This window comes from Tyto alba, unplaced genomic scaffold (assembly GCF_018691265.1).
Source record: "Tyto alba isolate M040663 unplaced genomic scaffold, T.alba_DEE_v4.0 Super-Scaffold_1000006, whole genome shotgun sequence".
In the NCBI taxonomy this organism is placed as follows: domain Eukaryota; kingdom Metazoa; phylum Chordata; class Aves; order Strigiformes; family Tytonidae; genus Tyto; species Tyto alba.
In genome coordinates this window covers 34,731,069-34,752,954 of record NW_024881272.1, presented here as the reverse complement: position 1 = coordinate 34,752,954, position 21,886 = coordinate 34,731,069, and the positions used below count along the sequence as shown (strand labels likewise).

The following is a 21,886-nucleotide window of genomic DNA, read 5'->3' as shown; positions in this document are numbered from 1 at the left end:
CCGCCAGCCCCCCCCGCACCAACGCCAGCGCCGCTCGTCCGGAGCTTCTCGAGGCTTCTAAAGCCGGGCTCCTTAATTATATACACCAAAACCTTACTTGCTGAAGTCTCCCCACAGAAATTCACACCAGTGTGCTGCTCAGAGTTAAAACCAGATCTGGAGATTACAGCAAGTGTTTCTCCCGTGGAAGTTAATGAACAGGCTACCCTCAACGTTTCACTGGCCTGGCAGCCGAGCTGACACCGACTGGGACTAGCCCCTCCGAGGGCGAGGTGAAATGCATTCATTCCCCTCCCCGCAGCCCCTGCCCGGCCGTGCAGAGCCCGCGGGCTCCGTTCTCCTACCGCAGCGGCAGCCGACAGCGTCCCTGCTCGGGTCCCACCGCAACGGGCAGCCGGCTCCAGCCCCTCGCCTCAGCTCCAGCTCCAGCTCCAGCTCCCTCCTCTCACTCGCGCGTCAGGCTGCTCCGTACCATCAGCTAAGGCAGCTTCAGCCACTGGAAGTCACCAAACCCTCGTTTCACGTCAGCTCTGGGAAAAAAAAAAAAAAAAAAAAAAAAACTAACACAAAGACACCGCCAGCAAGACTAACTTTCATTTCGCTCGGGAAAGCTAAATGTTTCTACCAAGAGCGACCTGTGCCAGGTGTCCTGTAACAAATACCCGCGGTATCTGTGCCTCCCTTTTGTGGTTCTTCAGCACAGGTATTGGGGTGAGTCGCGGGGAAGCGGGCGGGAGGGCTGGTCCCTCACAGGGGCTTCAGGCAGCCGCCCACCACCCACCCCAAGCGAGCTGCACCCCGAGGCGCCTGAACGCTCCCCGCAGGGCAAGCTGTTATGTGTTAGAATCCCTCTTTTTTTCTTGACAAAGAAAAAACATCGATGACATCATTTTCCCCACAGGAAAATTTAAAACGAATCCAGGGTCATTTTATCACCTGATTCTGAATGCAAGCAGTAAGTGTAAACGTCGAAATAAGTCACATATCAGGCAAATTCAAAGCATATTTTAATTAAAGCGTTTCCCATTCCAAATACAAACCAAATCATTACCACAATTAGCATTACATGATTCTTTTAGAAAAGGGAAAGAATCCTCTTTAAAAAGTATGTTTTACCAGGTATTAGATTTCTCTTAATTTTCAATACTCCATAAAATATCAACAGGTGAAAAAGCATCTAAACACATTCATTAAATCAACAGGCTTTAAGCTGGGACTGTTGGATCGTAAAATCTGAGAAAATTAACTGTGTGTCCCGAGGAGCAGTAACAGAAGCCAACCCTTCTGACCGAGCACCCTTGCACCATGAGCATGACAGATGAGAAACACTAATCTCCACTGAGAGAGCCAGGATAATATTCCCGGGTGTGCACCACAGCTCCTCGCAAACTCAGCTTTCCTGGCTCCATAAATTCCAGAGCCAGAGGATAACGATGCAACAGGAACAGACCCGCAGGAGAGCGCGGGCTGTGTGCCACAGCGCGCTCCGTGCCCAGCCAGACATCAGCAGAATAAACCTGACAGCACAAAGAGAGAAAACTCCCCGGGAGTCCAGCGTTCGACTGAACACAGTTAAATTCTCAAAGGCAAATCAAGTGAAAAATCATTAGTGATTTGGCTATCCACGTCATCTTCTCCAGCCACTTCAATGTTCAGTTCCAAGTTCCGGTTTTAAACGTCAAGCCTTATGGTTTGCAAACTGCAATGAGAAGGAAAACCAAGAAATAATTATGTTATGCACTTGTATCAACCATGCACTTTTAAAAAATTTTTCATAAATAAGATACATTTTGGCATTAGATTATCTTCATGCTCTGTGCTGGCATCCAGAAGTTACTGTAACATGCAATTACTGTTGCTAATTTTTCCTATCAACAAACGAAAAAAAAAAAAGCGAGAGAGAAATAGAGCGACAAAAAAAATCTGCCTTTATAATTCATCAAACCACTACACATCTGCTACAATTGCTGCAGGACTCAAATTTATACTTTACCCACCAATCCCACATGCTCTCTCACACAGACAAAACTCTGTATTTCAAACACCTTTATTTTTTTAAGCTCTTTTTTGCAATGCAGGTGCCTGCAGGGATGTAGAGCAGAACAAGTTAGGGCTGAACCTAGTCCTGCCTCAGCCATGACTTGGAGCCGACTCAAGGTCCACCAAAGACTGTGAACTCTGTCCTCAGCATTGCAAAGACTCCTGAGGAGTCACCAAATCTGCAGAGCTCCCACTCAGAGAGAACAAACAGAAAACCAACGAGAGTTATGCTGCTCCTACAGTATGAAAGTACAAGCTGGGAGAAGGGGAGAAGGAAAGCCATGCTTTTTTAGCGTGGCTATTTGTTAAACTTTCTCCTGACACTTGCTGAAGCCCCCTTCAGCGTGCGCCTGGCTGCAGTCTTCGGTTTCTCCCCTTCTCTTGGACCCCCTTGCCCACCCACGCCATGGCAGAGCCTGCTGCCCTGATGAAATTTTTCACTGCCTGGTAGCAACGTGCCCAATACCTCCATCTGCCTGTGTGGGAGCAACGTGTGACCAAGTGGACAGAGACACACTAGGAGTTTTGTAAATCAAAGGTTTTGACTTTCTAGGAGCAAAGTCCTGTTACTGGGCAAACAGGCTACTTGGGAATGGAACCTAAGGTTGTAAAAACAGAATAATAAATTTTATGGATGGGATTGCGTGCGGTAGTTGGCAGTTCTGAGAACACAGACTAAGCTTGCAACAAGAACCAAAGATCTGGTACAATTCCTTGAGCAATGGATACCCCAAGATCTCCAACAGCACTTGTAAGGCCTGGCTGGCGCTTCGCCCTGGCAGCAATACCTCTGGGCTCTGTTTGTTCCCACCAGGATCAGAAGGGAATTCTCCTTCCTCTCCCAGCACATCATTATGCTTATGAAGGTTGGAAGGATTTGAGCCCCGCACTGAAGCTCTGGAGAGCAGACAAAATGAGGGGCTGGGACAGAGTGCCCGGGCAGGCGTCTGGCTCACAAGCTTTGCTCACACATCCACATCTAAAGCTGCCGTGAGAGTTCACATCGAGAGGAACTCTCCTGCGTACCCGAAGGTCAGGGACCTCCTTCTGGGAGAAAGAAAGGACCTTTCACACAACGTGATCTGCTTCCTAGGATCATCTGGGCAACTCCCCTAATAAGTTATCTGCAACTGCAAAAACCAAAGACCTTGGCAATGCTCTTGATAAGTCACAGTGTGATAAATACAGCGCGCAGTACGACAGGGCACATTCTGCAATGAAATACTGGTACATCAAACTGCAAGTCTGCGGCTGCCAAAGGGGATCAACCACAGCGAGGTACCGGTTCAAAGACAAGTGCCCACACTTTCTGTTTTTTCAGGTATGACTAATGCTTTCCAGTAAAAAAAAAAAAAAAAAAATTAAAAAAAGCTTGTAAAAAACCCCACTGTTCTTTCAGTCACAGTATCAGCTGATCCAAAGCACAGCACAAACCTGTGTAGGTCCACAAGACAACACACATTTAACCAGCCTGCCCTGCACGTTTGTACTGGCACACAAACACAGCTACACCTCACGGATTTTAGGCGCCCTGCCCTGAGAAGAAGTCGTTATGTGGCATCACATTAGTTACCACGTGTAAAGAACAATTTTAACCTATTGTCTGAATACAGAACTTTGGGTAGAGGAGTCGAAGTAGCGTTTATAAATGAGATAGCGTTACTCAACTGCTGGACTTACTGTCTGGTAGAAGCTCTTTTATTGAAGCTCCTTAATACATTTCAACCCTCTCTCACACTATGACATGAAGAATCCGAAGCACACACCAAGCACTGGGAGGCCTCCGTGAGAGCCTCCCCTCAGCCCGACCCGGGGCAGCCGTCCCCGTCACCCCGGCCGCTCCATCTGAGTCTGTGTCGGCGCAAATCGTGACTGACAAGGGCTGCAAACCTGCCTGCACGGAGAAACCTGCCCACGGCTTCCCAACTGCACGCACGCTCCGCGAGGAGCGCCCGTGGGGAGCCTGAAAATGAACCGAGGTGAGAATTGCCGGGAGACAGTCTAGGGAGAGAGGCGGAGGACTAGAGGGGAAATTATTTTTAGGGTGACGGCACTAAGGTAACAACCCACTTACCGCAGCTTTCAGAGCTTGATCCAGGTCTGCCAGTAAATCTTCTTCATCTTCCAAACCAACCGACAGGCGAATTAACGTATCACTGATTCCAAGAGCATCTCTATCTTCTTTAGGCACTGAAGAGTGAGTCATGATGGCCCTGGAGGAAAAAAAATAGCCTTTTTTCTAAGAAGTTTTTACGTTTCTTGATAAAGACCAAGCAATTCAGTTTCCTGCCAGAAACCCCTGAAACTCCCTGAAGATTTTACACCTTTGTGTATCACCTGTGGGTTAAGCCACAAATGGCGAGAGATCATATCATCAGTTACTGTAAATTATCCAAACTACAGACATGTCAGAGATTTGTATCTCCTGGCATTTCAGTACAGTATTTCCAAGCTACAAATGATGAATAAGCAGTGGATACTTAATAATCAGGAACTGAAAAAGGATAAAATGCTATTCCTCTTCCTTCTAGATATCTTTTATTTTTCTTCTAAAAAAAAACATACCTAAAAGCTCTGCTTTAAGCATATGGAGAAACAGCTATAGTATACAATCTCCACTATAAAATCTCCTAATTTTGTTTTGGTTTTTTTTTTTTTTTTTTTTTTTTTTAACTTCTGGTTTCTCAGCTCACTTGCCAAACTGTACCCAGTTGGACTGAAGAGTTCATTCTCTCCAGCTATGGAAGATATAGGTGAGAAGCTATTTCCCCCATATGCTCAGTCACTGACATCCACCAATTTGCAATTACCTTTCAACTGCTGGAGTGTTTTAAAATTTGCTATTATTCCAAAATGAGCAACTGAAATGATTTAGCACATAAGTTTAGCCATAACTTCCCATGCCTCTCTTTGAAAAGCAAACTGGATTTAAGTAAAACAATCTAATTCCACAAAAATCCTATTTTTAGCCTTTGAACCTAGACAGGGGCAACTAAGTATTACTAAATCCCCACAAAATTGACCTGACATGGAGACAGGCAGTGTGGTGTAGCACACTGAACGTGCCCCCTTGTGTAAGCAGGCAGAACCGCAGACCTCCTGTCCTCAACAGCCCCACCAAACCTGCCCAGTGCGACTCACTCAAGCACATGCTGACCTCCTGCATTTGTTACTACAGCCACAAACCGCGGCTCAGTCTCCCGGTTAAAACAAGGAAGCGTGGAAATGCTCCCATCCCTGCATTCGTATAGGCACAAAAAGTCACACTCATTTCTGTGCTACACAACATACTATCCCTGATTTTCAGCTGTATGCAAAATACCTTGGCTTTGTGTGCTAGAAAAATTTTAGAACTCTAGAAATAGTAGCTTTTGTGTTACTCTGCAGCTTTTTTAGACTTTTATGATGAAGAAGGACTTACGGATGCTCTGCTAGGCTTTCATATCCTCCCAGACTCTCAGCCAGTGTAAAGACCTACGGGAAAAAAGAAACAGAAGTTAACATCAGAAGTGTAAGGTCATGAATGCTTAGAAAGAGATAGTCAAGGAAAAAGAAGCAGTTCATTTGTTTTTTTTTTTCCTAGTTTTTTCTATTATAATTTTTACATTTTAAAATGTATTAGCTGTAATTAGGGGAAAAAAGCGTACATTTATCAGGTAAAAGCTATTGAAGTTTAGAATAGACTTGTCCTAAAATGGCTCCAGAGAGACACTGAGGCAAAACTGACATCAAAATATGCCCCTGTTGAGCAAATACAACCCAGCAGCAGTTCCCCGGTGCGATGCATGGGCAGCAGCGGAGGAAGAGCAGAAGGGAAAACGCACAGGACGAGGGAGCAGGTTCTGCCTGGGCACCACCAGTTGTCATTCTGCTCAGAGGAAGGATAGAGCAGGCTGCCTGAACAGACTCCGACCTCAAAAATCTCAGCTAAGGTTTAAGTGATAATAGCCCATCCTTACACGCTCTTCTTTCAGCATCACCCCTCACCGTTCACACTTACCTCCTATGCTTGTCAGGCTGGCAAATGGCAGGCTTGATGGGAAAAAAAAAACCCAAACGGTTCAGACTCTCCTCATAAGGCTGAACAGATTCTCTCACTCGTTGCTCGGGTCTGATGGTTAGTTTAGTATTTTGAAAACCAGCCTAAAGTTCTCAGTGCCTAAGAGGAGTAGTGTTTGTGAAATCAATCAAGGTTCTTTTCAGCACTGCTCTTTGAGCTACGGGCATAGAGTCCTGGATGACAGAATGGCTCTCTAGGGAGCCGACTGCACTCGAACAAGGATTCATGATTTGTCTTTTGTGAATGCACTTACTGCCCTCAACATTTCTCTCCAGCCCTGGCTGCTCATATTGACTTTTTTTTCCTTTAAAAAAAAACCCCAAACCCCTAAACCTATTGACCAAAGAACCCTCTTCTCAGCCAGGTTTAAGGAAATGGCTTTACTTTTGTACCAACCTAGAGACAATCTGATGATTATCCAAGTCAAGGGACTGAAGTGAATATACTCATAAGGGACTACTTCTGGAACATACTCTCTGATGCTTTTTTTCCTTTCAAAGCTGGTAGATCTCCCGTGCCAGGATCAAATGCTCTCTCTCATTTAAAAGGATATTTTGTTGGAAAAATCATATTTTTTAGTAAATTCATTTTCAGCTGATGACATTAGCTAGCAAGTAAGAAAGACAGGGAGAAGAAGGAGTTTCTGCTTTACCTTTGTCAGGTATTACTGATTTGTTTTTCCAAGAACAAAACAGCAAAAACACAAGAGCAGGATGCAAATTAACCAGAGATCAAGACTAGCAAACACATTAAAGAGTACTGGCAGAATTAATACATTGCAAAGTCAGAAGCCAGAGCCTATAGTTTAGGTAAAACAAGCAAACAACTATTCTCCAAACTGAGGGACTCCCTCTCGCTTCATGATTCATATAATTTCTCAGTGAGTTTTTCTCTTGATGAGTACTTTAAAATATTACAGCAGCATTACACCAGCCACAGCTTCTCTGCTTTCAAATACTACAGGTATTTTTGCAAACAGCTGGTATGCAGGCCCTTTATTAGGAGCAATGCTTGGGCTAGCCTGGATATACTACACCCTACTGTGTAAACAAATGAGCTGAGGCATCCTTTTTTCCCTCTCATTAGCCTCCTATTTACAGATAATGTATTATTTAGAAATGGTTACACCCAAAAGACTTTAGGAGCTTTGCAAGTACAGAGACAGACTCCCCCAGCCCCAAGACAAACCACTTCTTCCATTATCACCCTCAAAAGGAGAGGCTCAAGTCCCCCTAAGGTAGTGTGTATTTACTGTCATTTACCTTTAAATTCTTGAGAAAGGTAGCAGCATGTTCAAGATTTCCTTTGATGTAAAAGGTTACCATCCCAGGACAGCCCGTACACTGCCGCTTGACCAACTCGTGCTGAGGGTGTGAAGGCAGGCCTGAAATTTGTAGAAGTTGCCTTAAGTTAATCACCACCGCTTCAAAGGGTAAAGCAGCTCACACACACACACACACACACACACACACCCCAGCTACGTGGCAACAGCCCATTGCCAGGGTGGACACCTAACCCAGAGTCACCACGCGTGGAGGGTGCGCAAGCGGCACGTAGTGCTACAGTACTCGAGGCCATCAGAGACCTCACCCGCTCTGAAGTCTTGCCAACCTACCTGGGAAAATGACTTTCTCCACCCTGGAATCTGACTCAAGAAATCGAGCGACAGCCAACGCGTTGCGGAAATGTTGTTTCATCCGGATTTCTAGTGTCTTCAAACCACGACTGCACATGTAACAGTCAAAGGGAGACGGACAGCTCCAAGAGCTAAAGACATTTGAAACAAAATTCCACGTCAAACAAAGGGTTGGGGGGTTGTTTTGTTTTGTTTTTTTTTTTTTAATAAACTGAAATACAGTCCTCATTTCCAAAATTTCTGAAGTTCGAACAAACCGAGTGGAAAGACATCTGATGCAATCTGTTTTCCTCATCTCACACACATAGGAAGCCAATTAACGATCTGAATTAACAAAGTGAAGACTCAAGGACTAAATTTATTAGACACAATATACCTTTACTCCTTCTGTTGTAGACAGTGGGCAGATGGAACACTGTACAGAAATTTATTCATTACATTTAAGAGGCAGTAAAATTGTTAAAATCAACCTATGTAAGAAAATTCTGCATTGGGCACATCCTCTGATGTGTGAATGAGTTTAAAAAACCCCAGATTTCATACTGGGTGTGCGTGCTACAGGCTTCCCATTATGAGCTGGTGTATCTGAATAGGGATCATTTCAAGGTGTTTCCAATACTGACTACTTACAATTTTGTAAGAATTTGAGCCTTTTATAGAGATCATCACAGTTTACTGAAACAAGACCCATTACAACATCGCTATGTCCTGAAAACACAAGAAGACAAGAACAGAATCAGCCACTCCACCTGCTCCAGGGCTCTGCCACAACCCCCATTCTCTCAGTCTCGGTGCTTAGTCCCATTTTTGTGAGACCCTGGCTCCCTTCAGGTTGTTACAGCCGTCCTTTCCTGTGCAGCACATGAATCAGAAGGCAGATTTCAGCTTTTTCTGAAGCTCTGGCCAGCTCTGCCAGGTGCTGCACACATACCCCCAGACCCTTCCCGAGCCCCCAGCCGCTACGTGCCAGAGAGCAGGGTGCTGCACAGGACTCGACGTCGCCAGAGGGAACGCCAACCAAAGAACTTCCACTTCTACCTGCAGCCCTGGGGACAGGAGGGCACAGCACTGCTCGTCACGTTACCTCCAAGTCTGGGCTCTTTGGGAAAGAACCCAGCGAAGGTGCTTTTGGACAGGCTCCACTTCAGCCCTACGAAACCTCCTCTGAATCTGAATGTCATTTCTGGCAGCCACCTTCTGCTGAGGCCACTTGCTTTGCTGTAGGCAAATTAAAGCCAACATGGCTATAAACACCTCTAGGCCCAGTACCTGAAGTCAGGTCAATGTTCGTTCTCCCAGGGACAGTTTAAGAACTACAAAGACCAATGGTCTATTCAAGGGTCCATCTCTAATGGTCCATCTAAGAATTAGTGGCAGACACGCTCGTTTTGTGAAGTGCCCACAGCCAGGACGGCTCTTAAATAGCCAGCCTGAGTTGTGCTGAACTCACACACTTACCATTCATGTACTTGGTTGCAGAATACATACAAATATCAGCCCCCAGAGACAAAGGACGCTGAAATGAAATAAAAATAATAATAGGTCTGATTAAAGCTTGTGCGCGCTGTGGCTCATTTCAAGCTATCCAGAAAGGCTGTGATCCAACACAGCAAATGGTGGAGAAACGGAAACAAACAAACAAATAAACCCCCAAAAACTTAACACAAAACTTAACAAACACAAAAACCTGAGAATGAAGATAGATAGAATACGTAACAAAAACAATAGCACAGGAAAGCACTCTTGATTCCAGATAAGCACAATAAAAAGGACCCACAATAAAAAGTGATTTTAAAGCACTGGTCTAATTCCCACCGGCTTCAAGGAGAGGACTGATTGAATACATCTAATGTACAGCCTGTTCATATTTGTGAAAAAAACTAGTTATATTGCCTAGCTGAGGCAGGGTAAGTAACAGTCTTTACTCTAAAGTATATTTCCTTAGAAAATGAAGTCCTCAACACAGACTGCAAAGGAAAAAAATGGCATTGTTTTCTAGATATCAGTATTGGTGATACTGCACCAAAAGAACAACCAAAAACCTGAAAAAAGTGTAAAGGGTTTTGTTTGCCAGGGCTCTCTTGCCAAACCTCCCAGTTTTCCTCCCAGAAGCCTTTTTATGGTGAGGCAAACTGAAATGTTGATGGGCAAAAAATAATGAACAATTTTTTTTTAAATCAGTCACTAAGTAAAGGACTTTGCACATAATGTAAATACATTATGAAGGCTGAAGCGTATCGATATGTTAAAAGGTAACAAAGCAAGCGGATTTAGAATAAAAGACTGCTGCTGTCAGGTTAAACACAGACGTCTGTTCGAGGAACGTGGATAATGTGCCTTCCCAATATGCAGCCAGGAGAACAGTAGCATAAACACCAGTGCCTTTTACATTCAATATTGCTACATAAATCACTCTAAAATTATTAGCTTCTTAGTACAGTGTACCAGCAGCAGCCTGGAAGGGTTTAAAGACATTACCTATTATCCTTACTAAAATTAATCATTACAACTGACTTTCTCCTAGCACCAGGCCAATAAAAGATACATTAACCAGCTCATATATCCAGATGCTCACTTCTCTTCTTTCACACATGTCTTTCCAAAGTAATGTACATTGCAGGGAGAAAAATCACCAAGCCTTTGGTATGTACAAGTGCTGCTTTAGCTAAGCACTAACACTTTCTGTAAAGCTCTCCTAATTTATAAAGGTCTCAGTACTCTTAACAAAAACAAAGACACCTTGCCTTTTGCACTCATAGAAAAGTTTAACTTTAGTCCTAAAATACGAGGGTTAGCTTGGTCTCCTGGGAAATACACGAGTATTTCTAGCCCACGTTAAGATGAGCAAGACACTGAAGTTTGTTATCCTGAAGCACTTTTAGAACTTAAGAAATTATCTTCACTTCACGTCTTCTAGTTATGAAAGCAGAAAAGGTATGCCAGTTGTTTGAGATCAAAATGACAAACTTCTAAGCCACACATTCACCAAAATATTGAAGAAAAAGGTAACTGGAATGTCTCAAAGAAAGATTTAACGCAGTTTGCTTGTTTTAACTTTTTCTTCTACTACCTTTTTTGGAATATCAAGTGGTTCAGAACAGCTCATGAACAGCATATAGAAAAAAACTGGTATGAAAACATCCAAGTTAGAACACAGGACACTTAACAGGCCTGTTACGATTTCCATCAGTGAGAACTAAAACCCATGATTTTGGACCGACAGAGAAGCCACTCTCCCAGTGGCCTACCTGACTGTCTGGACTCGGTGTGTTTACTTGACCACTGAGCTATGTCGGTTTTGCTGGTATCATACCGGTATGTGGCCAGCTGTAAAATACTGTGCATACCATCTTTACTAAGGTAAAGAGCAGCAGTACACAGCTTATATTTAGAAACAGAACAGGGCATTTTACAGTGCATTGATCAAAACGACGGTTCCTTGGTGGTGCTTCCGTTTTAAAAATGTATCTTTGAATACACCGAAACAATGGGGTAACTGTAAACGAACAAAGCGCTTACCTGGAAATACGCAGACATAAAAGTGTTGTCTACCACTAGAAGAACATCTTTATGCTTATGTACCACATCTGCACAGGCCTGAATGTCAATGACCTTCAGGGTGGGGTTTGTGGGCGTTTCAATCCAAACGAGCTGCAGTAATTCAACAACACAAATCAGTTTAGAGATTTTACAGTGCTGGTGATGATGCGTGCCTAAGTCCTAAGTACCTTTAGGTGTTAAGGTGTCGAGTGTCAGCTTCCCATGCAGGTTTGCAGAGTGGCAATAAGAAAGCGTTCCCGCTGAAGGAAGGTAAGGTTTCTTGGGAGAGGTAATATTCCCACAAAAACAACTGATACATGGGAAGAACATCAAGCGTTCGAAAACCCAAGTGCCTCACATCTGGAGAAGGTCTGACACAGCCACAAGACAGACTTTATGCCCAAACGTTTGTAAGCCTTTTCCTGATGAATCATTTTTTGCTAGAGCAGAGGATTATCTGCTGCAGTGCCACAGAGCACCTCCTCCTCCTCCTCCTCATCCAACCTTGGTGTTCCCTCGGCTGTTTCTTACCTTTTCCCTCCCCTTCTCTCTCTCTCACTGATGTTTTTTGCCCTTCTCGAGGTGTTTTCAGTGAGGCACCACAAACGTCACCAAGGGGCCAGCAGTGGGAACATGATGGAGCCAGCTGTGCCCCAACTTGTCCCCGCAGAGGCCACCCCCACAGCTCCCTCTGCCTTGACACGCACGCCCAATATAACAAGAGCAAGAATAAAATTATTTAACGACATTAAGCAAGTAAATTCAGCAATTTTCCTCTCCCCTACCTTGGTCTCTGGTGTAATTGCAGCTTCCAGGCATTCCACTTTTGCACAGTCAACAAAAACTACATTCAAACCCATTTTCATGGCGACTTCCCTGAAGTACCTGTTTGTACCTAAAAAAAACCCAATCAAACAAAAAAAATCAGAGACACAAAATGAAACCACTTCCTTAACTTTCCTTCACCGATCTCCACTCTCTTGTATGCATCCACAGAAAGTCAGGAGGGTATAGGTTTATGCTGTGCACAGTAAATGGCATATTAGTATTATTTTTACTTCTGGAAAGTTTACAGATTTCTGTAGCTTTAAACTTCATGGAAGAGTATTAATGGGAATACGGAATCAGTGATTTATGAAGCACTGTTCAGGTTTTTTTAATCAGAAAATTAAATAGACGCCTTTTAGTTTGCCTCCTTCTCAATTTCCTCCAGCCCTTTGCCATGCATATGCTAGCAGTTCCAGTTTTTACATCCTCTTTTCTCCACCCCACTTTTAAGAACTTTTTTCCACCATGTGTTTTCAAACGCTTTTTTTCCATTTAATAAGTTTAATTGAGAATCTGAGAGAAGAAGAATCAAGGGGAAGACTCCAGCTACTGTGCTTCTTATCATTCCATTAAATAAACATGTAGCGAGGAACATAAAAAACTAATTATTTACTTCCTTTCTGTCTTTGAAGCCTTTCACTGGAAAGATTAAAAGAAGAAACTCAAAGCAACCAGTTGATCACTAGCTGTGCAACATACTGACTATGTGGCAACATTGTCTGGATTAAAAATTAATTCATTAACTCTTTTTGCCAAGGTTATTCAACATTTACTCACTTAAGCAGAACAGCAGTTTGCTATCTAGCCATAAAGTCGGAGTACATGCAGAGTCTGATTCTATGTGCCGAATGCTACACCTGAATATTTTTTTTTTTTTTAAGGAAACACTTTTATTTCTACAAGAAGCTACGTATTCTTTCTTGTGCTGTAAGAAGCTTATTCAAGCATGGGAAACTTCCACGTAGGCTGTCTGCTTTACAAATACAAATCACAGAGAAGTTGCTTTATAGTAGTCTTACATACTTTTAATAATAGCGCGCTACAAAAAACCTTAGATGGAAATGAGAGGTTACACTGAAAGCAGCCCTTTTAAGCAGTTCCAGCAACGACTCAGAGTTCAGAGATGCCAACTACCTGCAGCTCCTCCTCACGCCTGCCAAAACCCAGCATCTCCCAAACACAGCCCACGCAATACGCTTTCCAGCACTGCCCGAGAGCTTTCAATTTTCTTTTACTGTTTTTCTGACAACCTTGAACACTGCGGACTCGTTTGAGTTAGCAAGCGCAGCACTGCTTTCCTATCCAGCCAGGCTTTCCACAAAAGCCGCACTGAAAGCTTGCCAAAGCCCGTGTAGCCTGGAGGGAGCAGGGCCACCTGCCAACACTCAGCACCCAGCAACTCCAAGGTTGCTGTTATGGGGCTGAAGAACTAAAGGCTGCACAGGGCAAGCGTGGTGGAGGAGTAAACCCTGCCTGGCACAGAGGAGTCAGCGCAGGCCACGGCGAGGAAGCGGCTGACAGAGGACCAGGCCACAGCGCGCAAGAAAACGAGCAGGAAAGACGACTAGCAAGAGCCAGGAAAGCACAGCCTAGGAGGAAAGCAAGCAGGGTCTTGGGGCACAAGGAGTCCCTAAAACCCGAGGGAAGGCCAAAGGGGCTGAGCACATACAGTGGCAGATCTGCAGATGTACCATGTCACGCGGTGTGAACTCTACCCCGCGTGAGGCTGTCTGTGGGGAAGCCAGCCTCTTTCCAACAGAGGCATAAACGAAATTCAGGGACGCAACGGTGAAATCCATCTCTGCAGAAACCACTACACGTTGAGGCTCAGATGAGCAGGTGAACTGGTTTTCCTTGAAAACTACACCTATGTGCCTTTCTGAAGTGAGAAACTGAGAAAATGCTTTGGCCAAATGGCTTTGATTTACTGAGCTCTGTGGTGGGAGGGCTGAAAATTAAAGGAGCAGATTGTCAGTAGGGATTCCTGCTGTCTACACTCAACTCGGCTCCAGATGTACTTTGAAGAAGAGCTATCCGGCATGACATAACTAAGACATTAAAAGCAAATCTCAGAATCACAGGCTAGTTTGGGTGAGAGGGACCTCAAAGCCCCCCCAGAGCCCCGCCCTGCCCCAGGCAGGGCCCCCTTCCCCCAGCCCAGGGGGCTCCCAGCCCCGTCCAACCTGGCCTTGAACCCTTCCAGGGAGGGGGCAGCCACAGCTGCTCTGGGCACCCTGGGCCAGCGCCTCACCCCCCGCACAGGGAAGGATTTCTGCCTTACATCTCATCTAAATCTGCCCTCTCTCAGTGCAAACCCGTCCCCCCTCGTCCTACCCCCACCCCCTGACCCAGAGTCCCCCCCCCCCTCCCCTGTCCCCCCTTTAAGCCCTGGGAGGCCGCTCGAAGGGCTCCCCGGACCCTTCTCTTCTCCAGGCTGAACCCCCCCAACTCTCTCAGCCCGACCCACGGGCAGGCCCTTGCCCCTGTTGATCTCCATGGGGTTTGCACAGGCCGCCCTCTCCAGGTCCCTCGGGATGGCATCCCTGCCCTCCAGCGTGTCACCACACCACACAGCTGTGTTTTTATATTTGATGTGTACAAGCAGAGAGAACTGACTGGCAAACAGTAATCACTCTGAGCGATGGGAACGGTGATTACTCTTGCTAAAAGGTTTTCCAGCTGTTGCTTGGGAAAACACTACCTGATGCTGGCCTCTCTCACCTTCCTTTGAGAACGCAGCAGATGTGATCTCTTTGTGCCCAGGCCTTGAAGCAGACAGAGGGAGACAACAAGCTTTGCTGATCAGTGAAACACAGGAGCTGGGCACTGAGGACACTGATTGTAACAGGGCATCCTGGCAGGCTTTCCTACTAGGGTCTTTGGGGTGGCATCAACCTTTGGAAGGACTTTAGCTGGGTGGATGTACTCTTTTACGGGGGAGTTTCTTGGAAGAATGAATCATAAAATACAACAACCTATGCAAGATCAAAACCTAATAGTGGGCTGCAGCATCACTGAAGCATTTAGAAGACATGGGTACAGCAGATGCAGGTTGTGCTTTCAGGGAAGTTGACAGAACAGTTGTCTGAAACAGTCCAGACAAAATGCTGGTTGGTAAAGGGTCAAACCTAGGAAAGGAATAGCAGAAATAGCAGAAGCTGGAAAGCCCTGCTATGTTGGACTGCAGAGGGTCCTGCTGCGCAAACAAATCTATGTGAGGCTAGGATGCTGCTATTTTCCCCTCCTTCAAGCATATATCACTAGTTAGCTATATTTTTTAAACCTCCACATTGTGCCGCAGAATCTTTCAGTGTTTGAATTTCTCACGCCAAAATGAGACAGGAGTGTTCTGTGTTCTCACAAAGTGAAAAGGCTTTAAAGAAAAGTAAGGTCCCATGTGGGAAATTCAGGAAGTTCATGACAATCACAAATAGGTACATTTGATCATTTGCACAATAAAGATCAAAACGGCACTTTTGCTTTACATACCTCCATAGACATCATCCATGCAGATAATCTTATCCCCTGCCTTTAACAGGTGAGTTATATTCAAAGTAGCAGCTAAGCCAGAAGCATAAGCTAAACCTAAAACAGAAAAGAGTAAGTGGCAGACAGACTGTTTTTAATGGGATACAAACCTTGTCAAACTTGCCTTCTCTTTCCTCACTTTGCTTTTATAAGGAACTTGTTCTGTTGCTCTTTCTTAGGTCACCTCGTTAAGTGGATTCAGTAAAAGCACCGTGCTGATTCCACAGAGTGTAACCCAGGATTCACAAAGATGGACTCAGTTTAGCTTAAGCATTAAATGTAGCGAGAGGAAGCACTACAGAAAGCCCAAGGATTGAGCTGGACTTTCCTGAACAGTAAGTGTTGAACTCTTTTTCACGCCACAAAGCAGCTCTTGCCCATAACCAGTAGTCAGAGGCTGTGAAAGCCTTGCTGGGATACCACCGCCGCCGAGATCTCCGTGTTCTTGCTCCCCAAGTTATGGCTAGTGCAGAAAGTCAGGAGACACACATGCTGATATCTTGCTTGAGGAACCCATTAATTGCTTACAGTATTTAGCTCCATCTAGCACTGCCACAGCCTTCTCCAGGCAATCCCGGGTCGGGTTTCCACTCCGGCTGTATTCATAACCCTGTTGTGAAAGCAGGAAACATAACTTAAGAGAGAGCACTGAGAAAGTTCTGTGCAATAATAGTACTAAGTTCCTTAAAAAGCACTCATGCTCAACACCCAGGTTACGCATCCACCTCCTCCAAGAACAGCAGGCTGGTTTTCTGGGTACGTCAACTGCTGTACACACCATCCGACTGGGCATCCCCAACCTGAAAATGGTTTCTAGGGGTGAGCGGGGGAAAGACACGTTCTTAGACACAGTCTCCTACTTCTTACTAGATATCCGTCTCTGTAGGAGAAAAAGCCTTGGGCTGACACAGTCCACACGGTCTTAAGTTATCAGGAAGGACGTGTCCCATCTGCACGATGCTCTGCTTGAAAGATGCTACAGGGCACCGGCCAGTGCCAACCTGTACCCATCGGAAGTTCTTGAAAGCTCAAACATTTCCCTGGCATGCAATCAGACCAAGTTCCGTGTTTCAGTGCAACAGCTTTTAGGTGAATACTGAGAAAAGTTAATGAGGAAAAAAAAAAAAATACTCATGCATGCACGGATGCACTTGTTACAGAGAGAACCTGGCTAAGCATCCTGGTATTTGCATACTTTCAGGATTTCTCTTTAATGACAACTTTGTCATATTCAGGAATCTGGCAGCAAGGACGTGGCTGCTCTGTCGCCACTGTGGGAACACAGCAGCGCACGACTCCTTCGACACAGCTACCTGCTCGCAAGCATTCACATTTTTAGTCCGTGTAGGGAATTTCGAGTGGAATCAAAGATCACAAGGCAAATTCCTATTGCCCAACCAGCACAGCGTGACATTCAGACCGCAGGTTTGGCACAAATACTGATTTACGAGTTACAAATTTGTGCCATTTCCCCCCGCACATGCATGGTGGCCATCAGAAGCTTCATGATAACTCAACACCAACATTTCCAGTACTTTCTACGATACATCTGCAAAATACTTATGGAACAATCGCTCGGTCTGGAAGGTCCACTGAAGCAGCCTCTTCCACAAGCTGTGTAAACGAGAAAATGCGTTCCGCCTGGGCCCAGCGGCAAAGGGAAGTGTTGTTATCACGCAGACTTCAAGAAAGACCCCGGCTGGGTGGAAACCATCCGGCCGAGGCCGGATCCTAAGCACGGCCAGCCGCGCAGCAGCCGGGTGCCGCCGGTGTCCCCTTCCCGCGGCTTCCCACCTAAAAATCACCCGAAATGTGCCTCCCCCCCCCCCCGGCCCCCAGCCCGCTTCCTGGGGGGGAAAACAAGAAGACGGTTGGGTTTTGTTCAGGAGAAGCTGGAGGGAAAGCACTTCCAGGCGCTGCGAGCCGGGAGCCCCCCCCCCGCCCTCACCCGGGGCCTGCCGCCGCCCCGGGCCCCCCCGGCGGGTCAGCACCGCCCCCCCCCCCCCCCGCCGGGGCGCGGCACCTTTGTCCTCAGCCCCCTCACCCCGGGGCGGGCCGGTGGGGACCACCCCGGCTGGGAGCTCCGCACTCACCGTGTGCTGCCCGGGGGCCCGCTGCTTGAAAGTGGTGGAGAGGGAGATGGGGGGCACCATGGCGGCCGACCGCCACTGCTCGGGCTCCTGCCCGGCGTGGATGGCCTGCGTGGCGAAGTGGGCGAACGGCGGGAGAAAGCCCCTCGCCCCGCCGCGCTCCATGGCCGCGCTCCCGCCACCGCTGCCTCGCGCCGGCCCCTCAGGCACCGCCGGAGCCCCGCCCGCGCCGGGCGCCCTGGGGGCGGGGCCTCTCCTCCACCCCCTCCTCTATTGGATGGACCGGGCGGGGGGGGGGGGGACGGGGCCGGGCAGTGCCCGCGCCGCAGGGCGTCTGGCCGAGATACCTCCCGCCCGCTGGGGGGCGCCGCCAGCCGCCGGCCGGCTCGCTGCCGTAATGGCGGGGCCGGCCCGGCTGGGCCGAGGGGATCGGGCTGGCAACGGCGAAATGGCGGGCGGCCCCTCAGCCCGGGCTTGGGGGCACAGGGAGCGGCTTCCTCCTGCCCCGTGCCCCGGCCCCGCAGCCGAAGGGTGGGAGAGCTTTTCCCCTCCTCCTCCCCCCTTCCCCTCTTTTCGGGCTGAGTTTGAAATAATTTTCACACCGTTCGCAGGTAAATTTAGCGCAACGCTGGATCTAAGTGGAAGAAGCGCACTGATTATTCTCAAGCCTATTTTTCAGCCTCAGCACAGAGTGGAAACCTGGAATTTAGGACGGAGGTATGTAAGCGTGTGGCGACGCCGTTTCCCGTAGGCCTGTGGAAAATGTCCTCATAAATCCCCCGGGGAAAGCTTTGCTTTGCTCCCTCCGTGCCGCCGGGACAAGAAGTCACTGTCTCAGGTAACCTCTGGCAGTCTCAGTGAGCCTCAGCGTCATAAAGAGCCTGTTTTCCTTCGAGAATCGTTCGTACGATGAACTTCGGGATGGTCAGGCTGAGGCAAAGGGGAAAACTGATTCATTTCCGTGTCATACAAAATTTCTCCCTCCAACTCCAGGTCCCGGTTGTCTGCGCAGCCCGCGGGAGGCGTTTGTGGGTGTTTCTGGAGGAGGCTGCCCTGGCCGCGCAGAAGGCAAGGGCTCTTCGGTGCTGTCGCTCCTCTGACGGCCGCGGATCCCGGCATCGCTCGGTAACGGCAACGGGGAGCTCTGCAGGTGCTGGCCCGCGGGTTAGTCTGAGCAACCTGAGGAAATGCCTTTTTTCTTTTTTTTTTTTAATAAGGAGGTATAAAAATTTATAAAGTGCTTCGGGACGGCACCAGCTGAAAAGAGAATCACTTGAACAGAAGCCACTGAGGCAGCAACATCTGAACATTTCTTACCTACTTTTTCCTGTTAATTTCCTTAAATGTTCTTTCCCCTTTGAGACCTGTATTGCACTCCAGCATCTCTCGAGCCACTCATTCTGAATTCCCCGGGAGAGGCAGAACTTTTCTCCAGAGCTGGCAAATTCCACTCACTGTCCTCCAGGACCTCTTTTTTTTTTTTTTTTTTTTTTTTTCCTTTTGGAAATAAGGAAAAAGGCAACCGGAGAGCATTTCCCTATACTTGGGTGCCTTCAGTATCCGACTGGGTACTTTTCATAAGTTTAAATGTTACTGTTAGACTTATAACTAGAATACATGCAGGTGCACGTTTGGGTTTTGTACAAATTTATAGTGGTTTATTCCTCTCTATTTTTTGACCTATTAATTTATATACTAAAAAAGTCAGCATCCTTTCTGAGGAATACACCCATGAGAAATTATTCCTCCGTTATTTATTGCCTACTTGAGGAGTTCCGTAAATGAAGTTTCCATAGACTCACAGCCCAGAAGCTGTAGAAAATGGAGTTCCACATTGCCACAATATCTGATCCTGCTACATTTATTTAAATCGGATAGTGCTTGGAAGAGAGCAGTTTGAGTAATTTAAGGAAAAGGAGAATATAAAAACAAAGTTCTGTTGTTAGATGGTAAAAAAAACCAAACAAAACAAACAACAAAACAACAAAACATCCTCAAGAAATTGTAGGTGTATAATAATTACACAGCACAGTCCTAGCATGGGAGGACATCTGGATTCACTGCAAACATCAGCTTTCCCAGAGCAGTCCTCATTAGTAATGCACTCGTATTTCTGGATGGAATAAGGGACTCCATAACAAGCTGGTAAACAGTGACTTCATGCCTCTGTCTCCTCTTGGCTGGCCTTCAGTAATTAAAAATGCAATGTGAAGCTTCCAACATCAGCTGAAACCTGAGCTGCTACCTCTCCCTGACAAGACTAGCTAAGTACCACATGTGTTTCCCGCACAGCACCGGGGCAAACAGCCTCTGGTGCAGCACAGGAGAACAGACAGAAGACATCAGAATTGTTAACAGTGTCAGCCTCTCAAATTCTGTTTGTAAACAGGTTTTAATTTTCTCTAAAAACAAGAAGCGCCAGAATAATGTCAGAAAGACCAATGGAGTATAGAGCAAACGTGACTTTTTTTTTTTTTCCCCCCTATAATTATTTAGAATTCTGTATTAGAATTGTAAATAGCTGTGCGAGAAGCAGCTGTGCTGTCACTCTGAAGACAGCAGGCACAGAAATCACACTTCATAGTTCCCATCTCTGCCTAGAATTCATCATAGCCACTTAGCATGAGAGGACAGGATGCAAATTGGGTAAAGAAAGAGGTCACCCAGAAAGGTAGTGCTTTTATCACAGCAGAGCTAATCTTCCTGGCAACTTGTAGGTTGTTTCCCCTGAAAACATTAATAAAAAAATCTATTTTACCTGGAATTTGACACATCATTTTTTTTAAATCATTCATTCCACTATTGTAAGTAAATACTTGCAGAACTAGTGCTAAAGAAGGAGCTCCTGCAGGGAAATGTGGAAGCTCGGAACCTAACACAGTTACTTTAGAAGATGATACTGCTCCTACAAGGACTGACATAAGGACAGGACTCCTCCTTTTGAGGAAGACAACTTGTCCAGGTCCCATCATTCTCAGATAACTTCTTGTTTCACAGTCGTGTGTCACTCTGGGTCTTTTCCTTCTCTTTCCCCTTACCTCGGTGAATGAAATAGCCACACAAACAAGGAAAATGGATCAATAGTGAAGGGACTGGGTGAGGTTTTGTTCAGAACAGCATTAGCAGCCTGTTTCTCCTGGGCTCACAAGAGGACTCACAGAAGGAACACCGGAGGAGACGCACGAGTTAGGGTCATGCCTTGACCTTTCATGACCGGGGAAGCAGCCCAGGGCTTCTGTTCTCTTGGCACACAAGGGGAATTGGCTCATCTCACCAATTCCATTGCTCTGCAGTTTGTTTACACCTCTGGCACGCAGCAGCATAAAGAATATACACTGTCATCTATACAGTTGCATAACTAAGCCTCAAACTGAGACGCTCCTGGATCCCCCTTGCCACTTTACACAGCAATCTGAGAGGAATCCGTACAGGTCATCACAGCAGATTTTCGCAGTGGACTGAGGATCTGGCTCCTTCTTTCATGGTATGAAGCACGGGAGATGGTGCTTTTCTCCCACAGCAGGCTGAGGCAAGCCTGGGTAACCGGGAGCACTCCCCAGCAGCCAGAGCCCGTGGCAGCAGTGACGGCCCAAGGACACGGGAGGGAAGGTCTGTAGGAAAGCACAGCCCGCTGTGAGGTGCAGTCAGCTCAGGGGAAGAAAGCCAAGCTGCCCGACCCACAAGGTATTCCCTCTCCCTGTACCCCACACAACAGCAGACCCTTAACAGCGTCAGCAGCCGTTTCCTTCAGAATGCCAGATATTGTCAGCACAGATACATTAACGTGGGCAGAAAATCCCCGAGCCCTGATCAGACCCTTACTGCCAGTTGTCAGCAGCTGTTTCCTTCGGAATGCCAGATATTCTCAGCGCGGATACATTAACGTGGGCATAATACCCCTCGGCCCTGACCTGAACCGCAGCGCAGCCTCCCGCCTAGGGAGGCCGCCCGCGGCACTCTGAGCGCTGCCGGCTCGGCCTTCGCCTCAGCGGCGGCTGTCGAGCCCCGCCGGCGGGCTCCTTCCCCGGCGAGGGGCAGGTTGTGCGAGCGCTGAGCCCTCCCCGGCCCCGCCGAGGGCAGCGGAGGGGGAGTCGCCGGCCCCGCTCCCGCCGCCTCAGCCGCCGCCTCAGCCGCCGCCGCCCTCTTCCCGCCTCCCGCGCAGCC

The 21,886-nt window shown here is 47.0% G+C and overlaps 1 protein-coding gene and 2 long non-coding RNA genes across 3 annotated transcripts; 1 reads left to right on the top strand and 2 right to left on the bottom strand.

Annotated features, from left to right (window-relative positions):
• Nucleotides 1-985: 985 nt before the first annotated feature.
• CTH (cystathionine gamma-lyase) lies at nt 986-17,955 on the bottom strand. Its single transcript, XM_042807128.1, is given in 13 exon segments — nt 986-1,699; nt 4,115-4,253; nt 5,462-5,514; nt 7,363-7,484; nt 7,716-7,856; nt 7,859-7,867; nt 8,367-8,444; nt 9,195-9,252; nt 11,256-11,387; nt 12,062-12,171; nt 15,594-15,689; nt 16,161-16,242; nt 17,726-17,955. Coding segments are annotated over 13 exon segments (1,203 nt in total). The 5' UTR covers nt 17,888-17,955; the 3' UTR covers nt 986-1,678.
• A 755-nt stretch (nt 17,956-18,710) lies between these two features.
• Nucleotides 18,711-20,486, top strand: LOC116960676. Its single transcript, XR_006166926.1, has 2 exons — nt 18,711-18,847; nt 18,940-20,486. It is a non-coding gene; the product is annotated as an uncharacterized LOC116960676 (long non-coding RNA).
• LOC116960345 lies at nt 20,201-21,886 on the bottom strand. Its single transcript, XR_004406331.2, has 2 exons — nt 21,545-21,886; nt 20,201-21,333 (listed from the first exon to the last, which is right to left on the bottom strand). It is a non-coding gene; the product is annotated as an uncharacterized LOC116960345 (long non-coding RNA).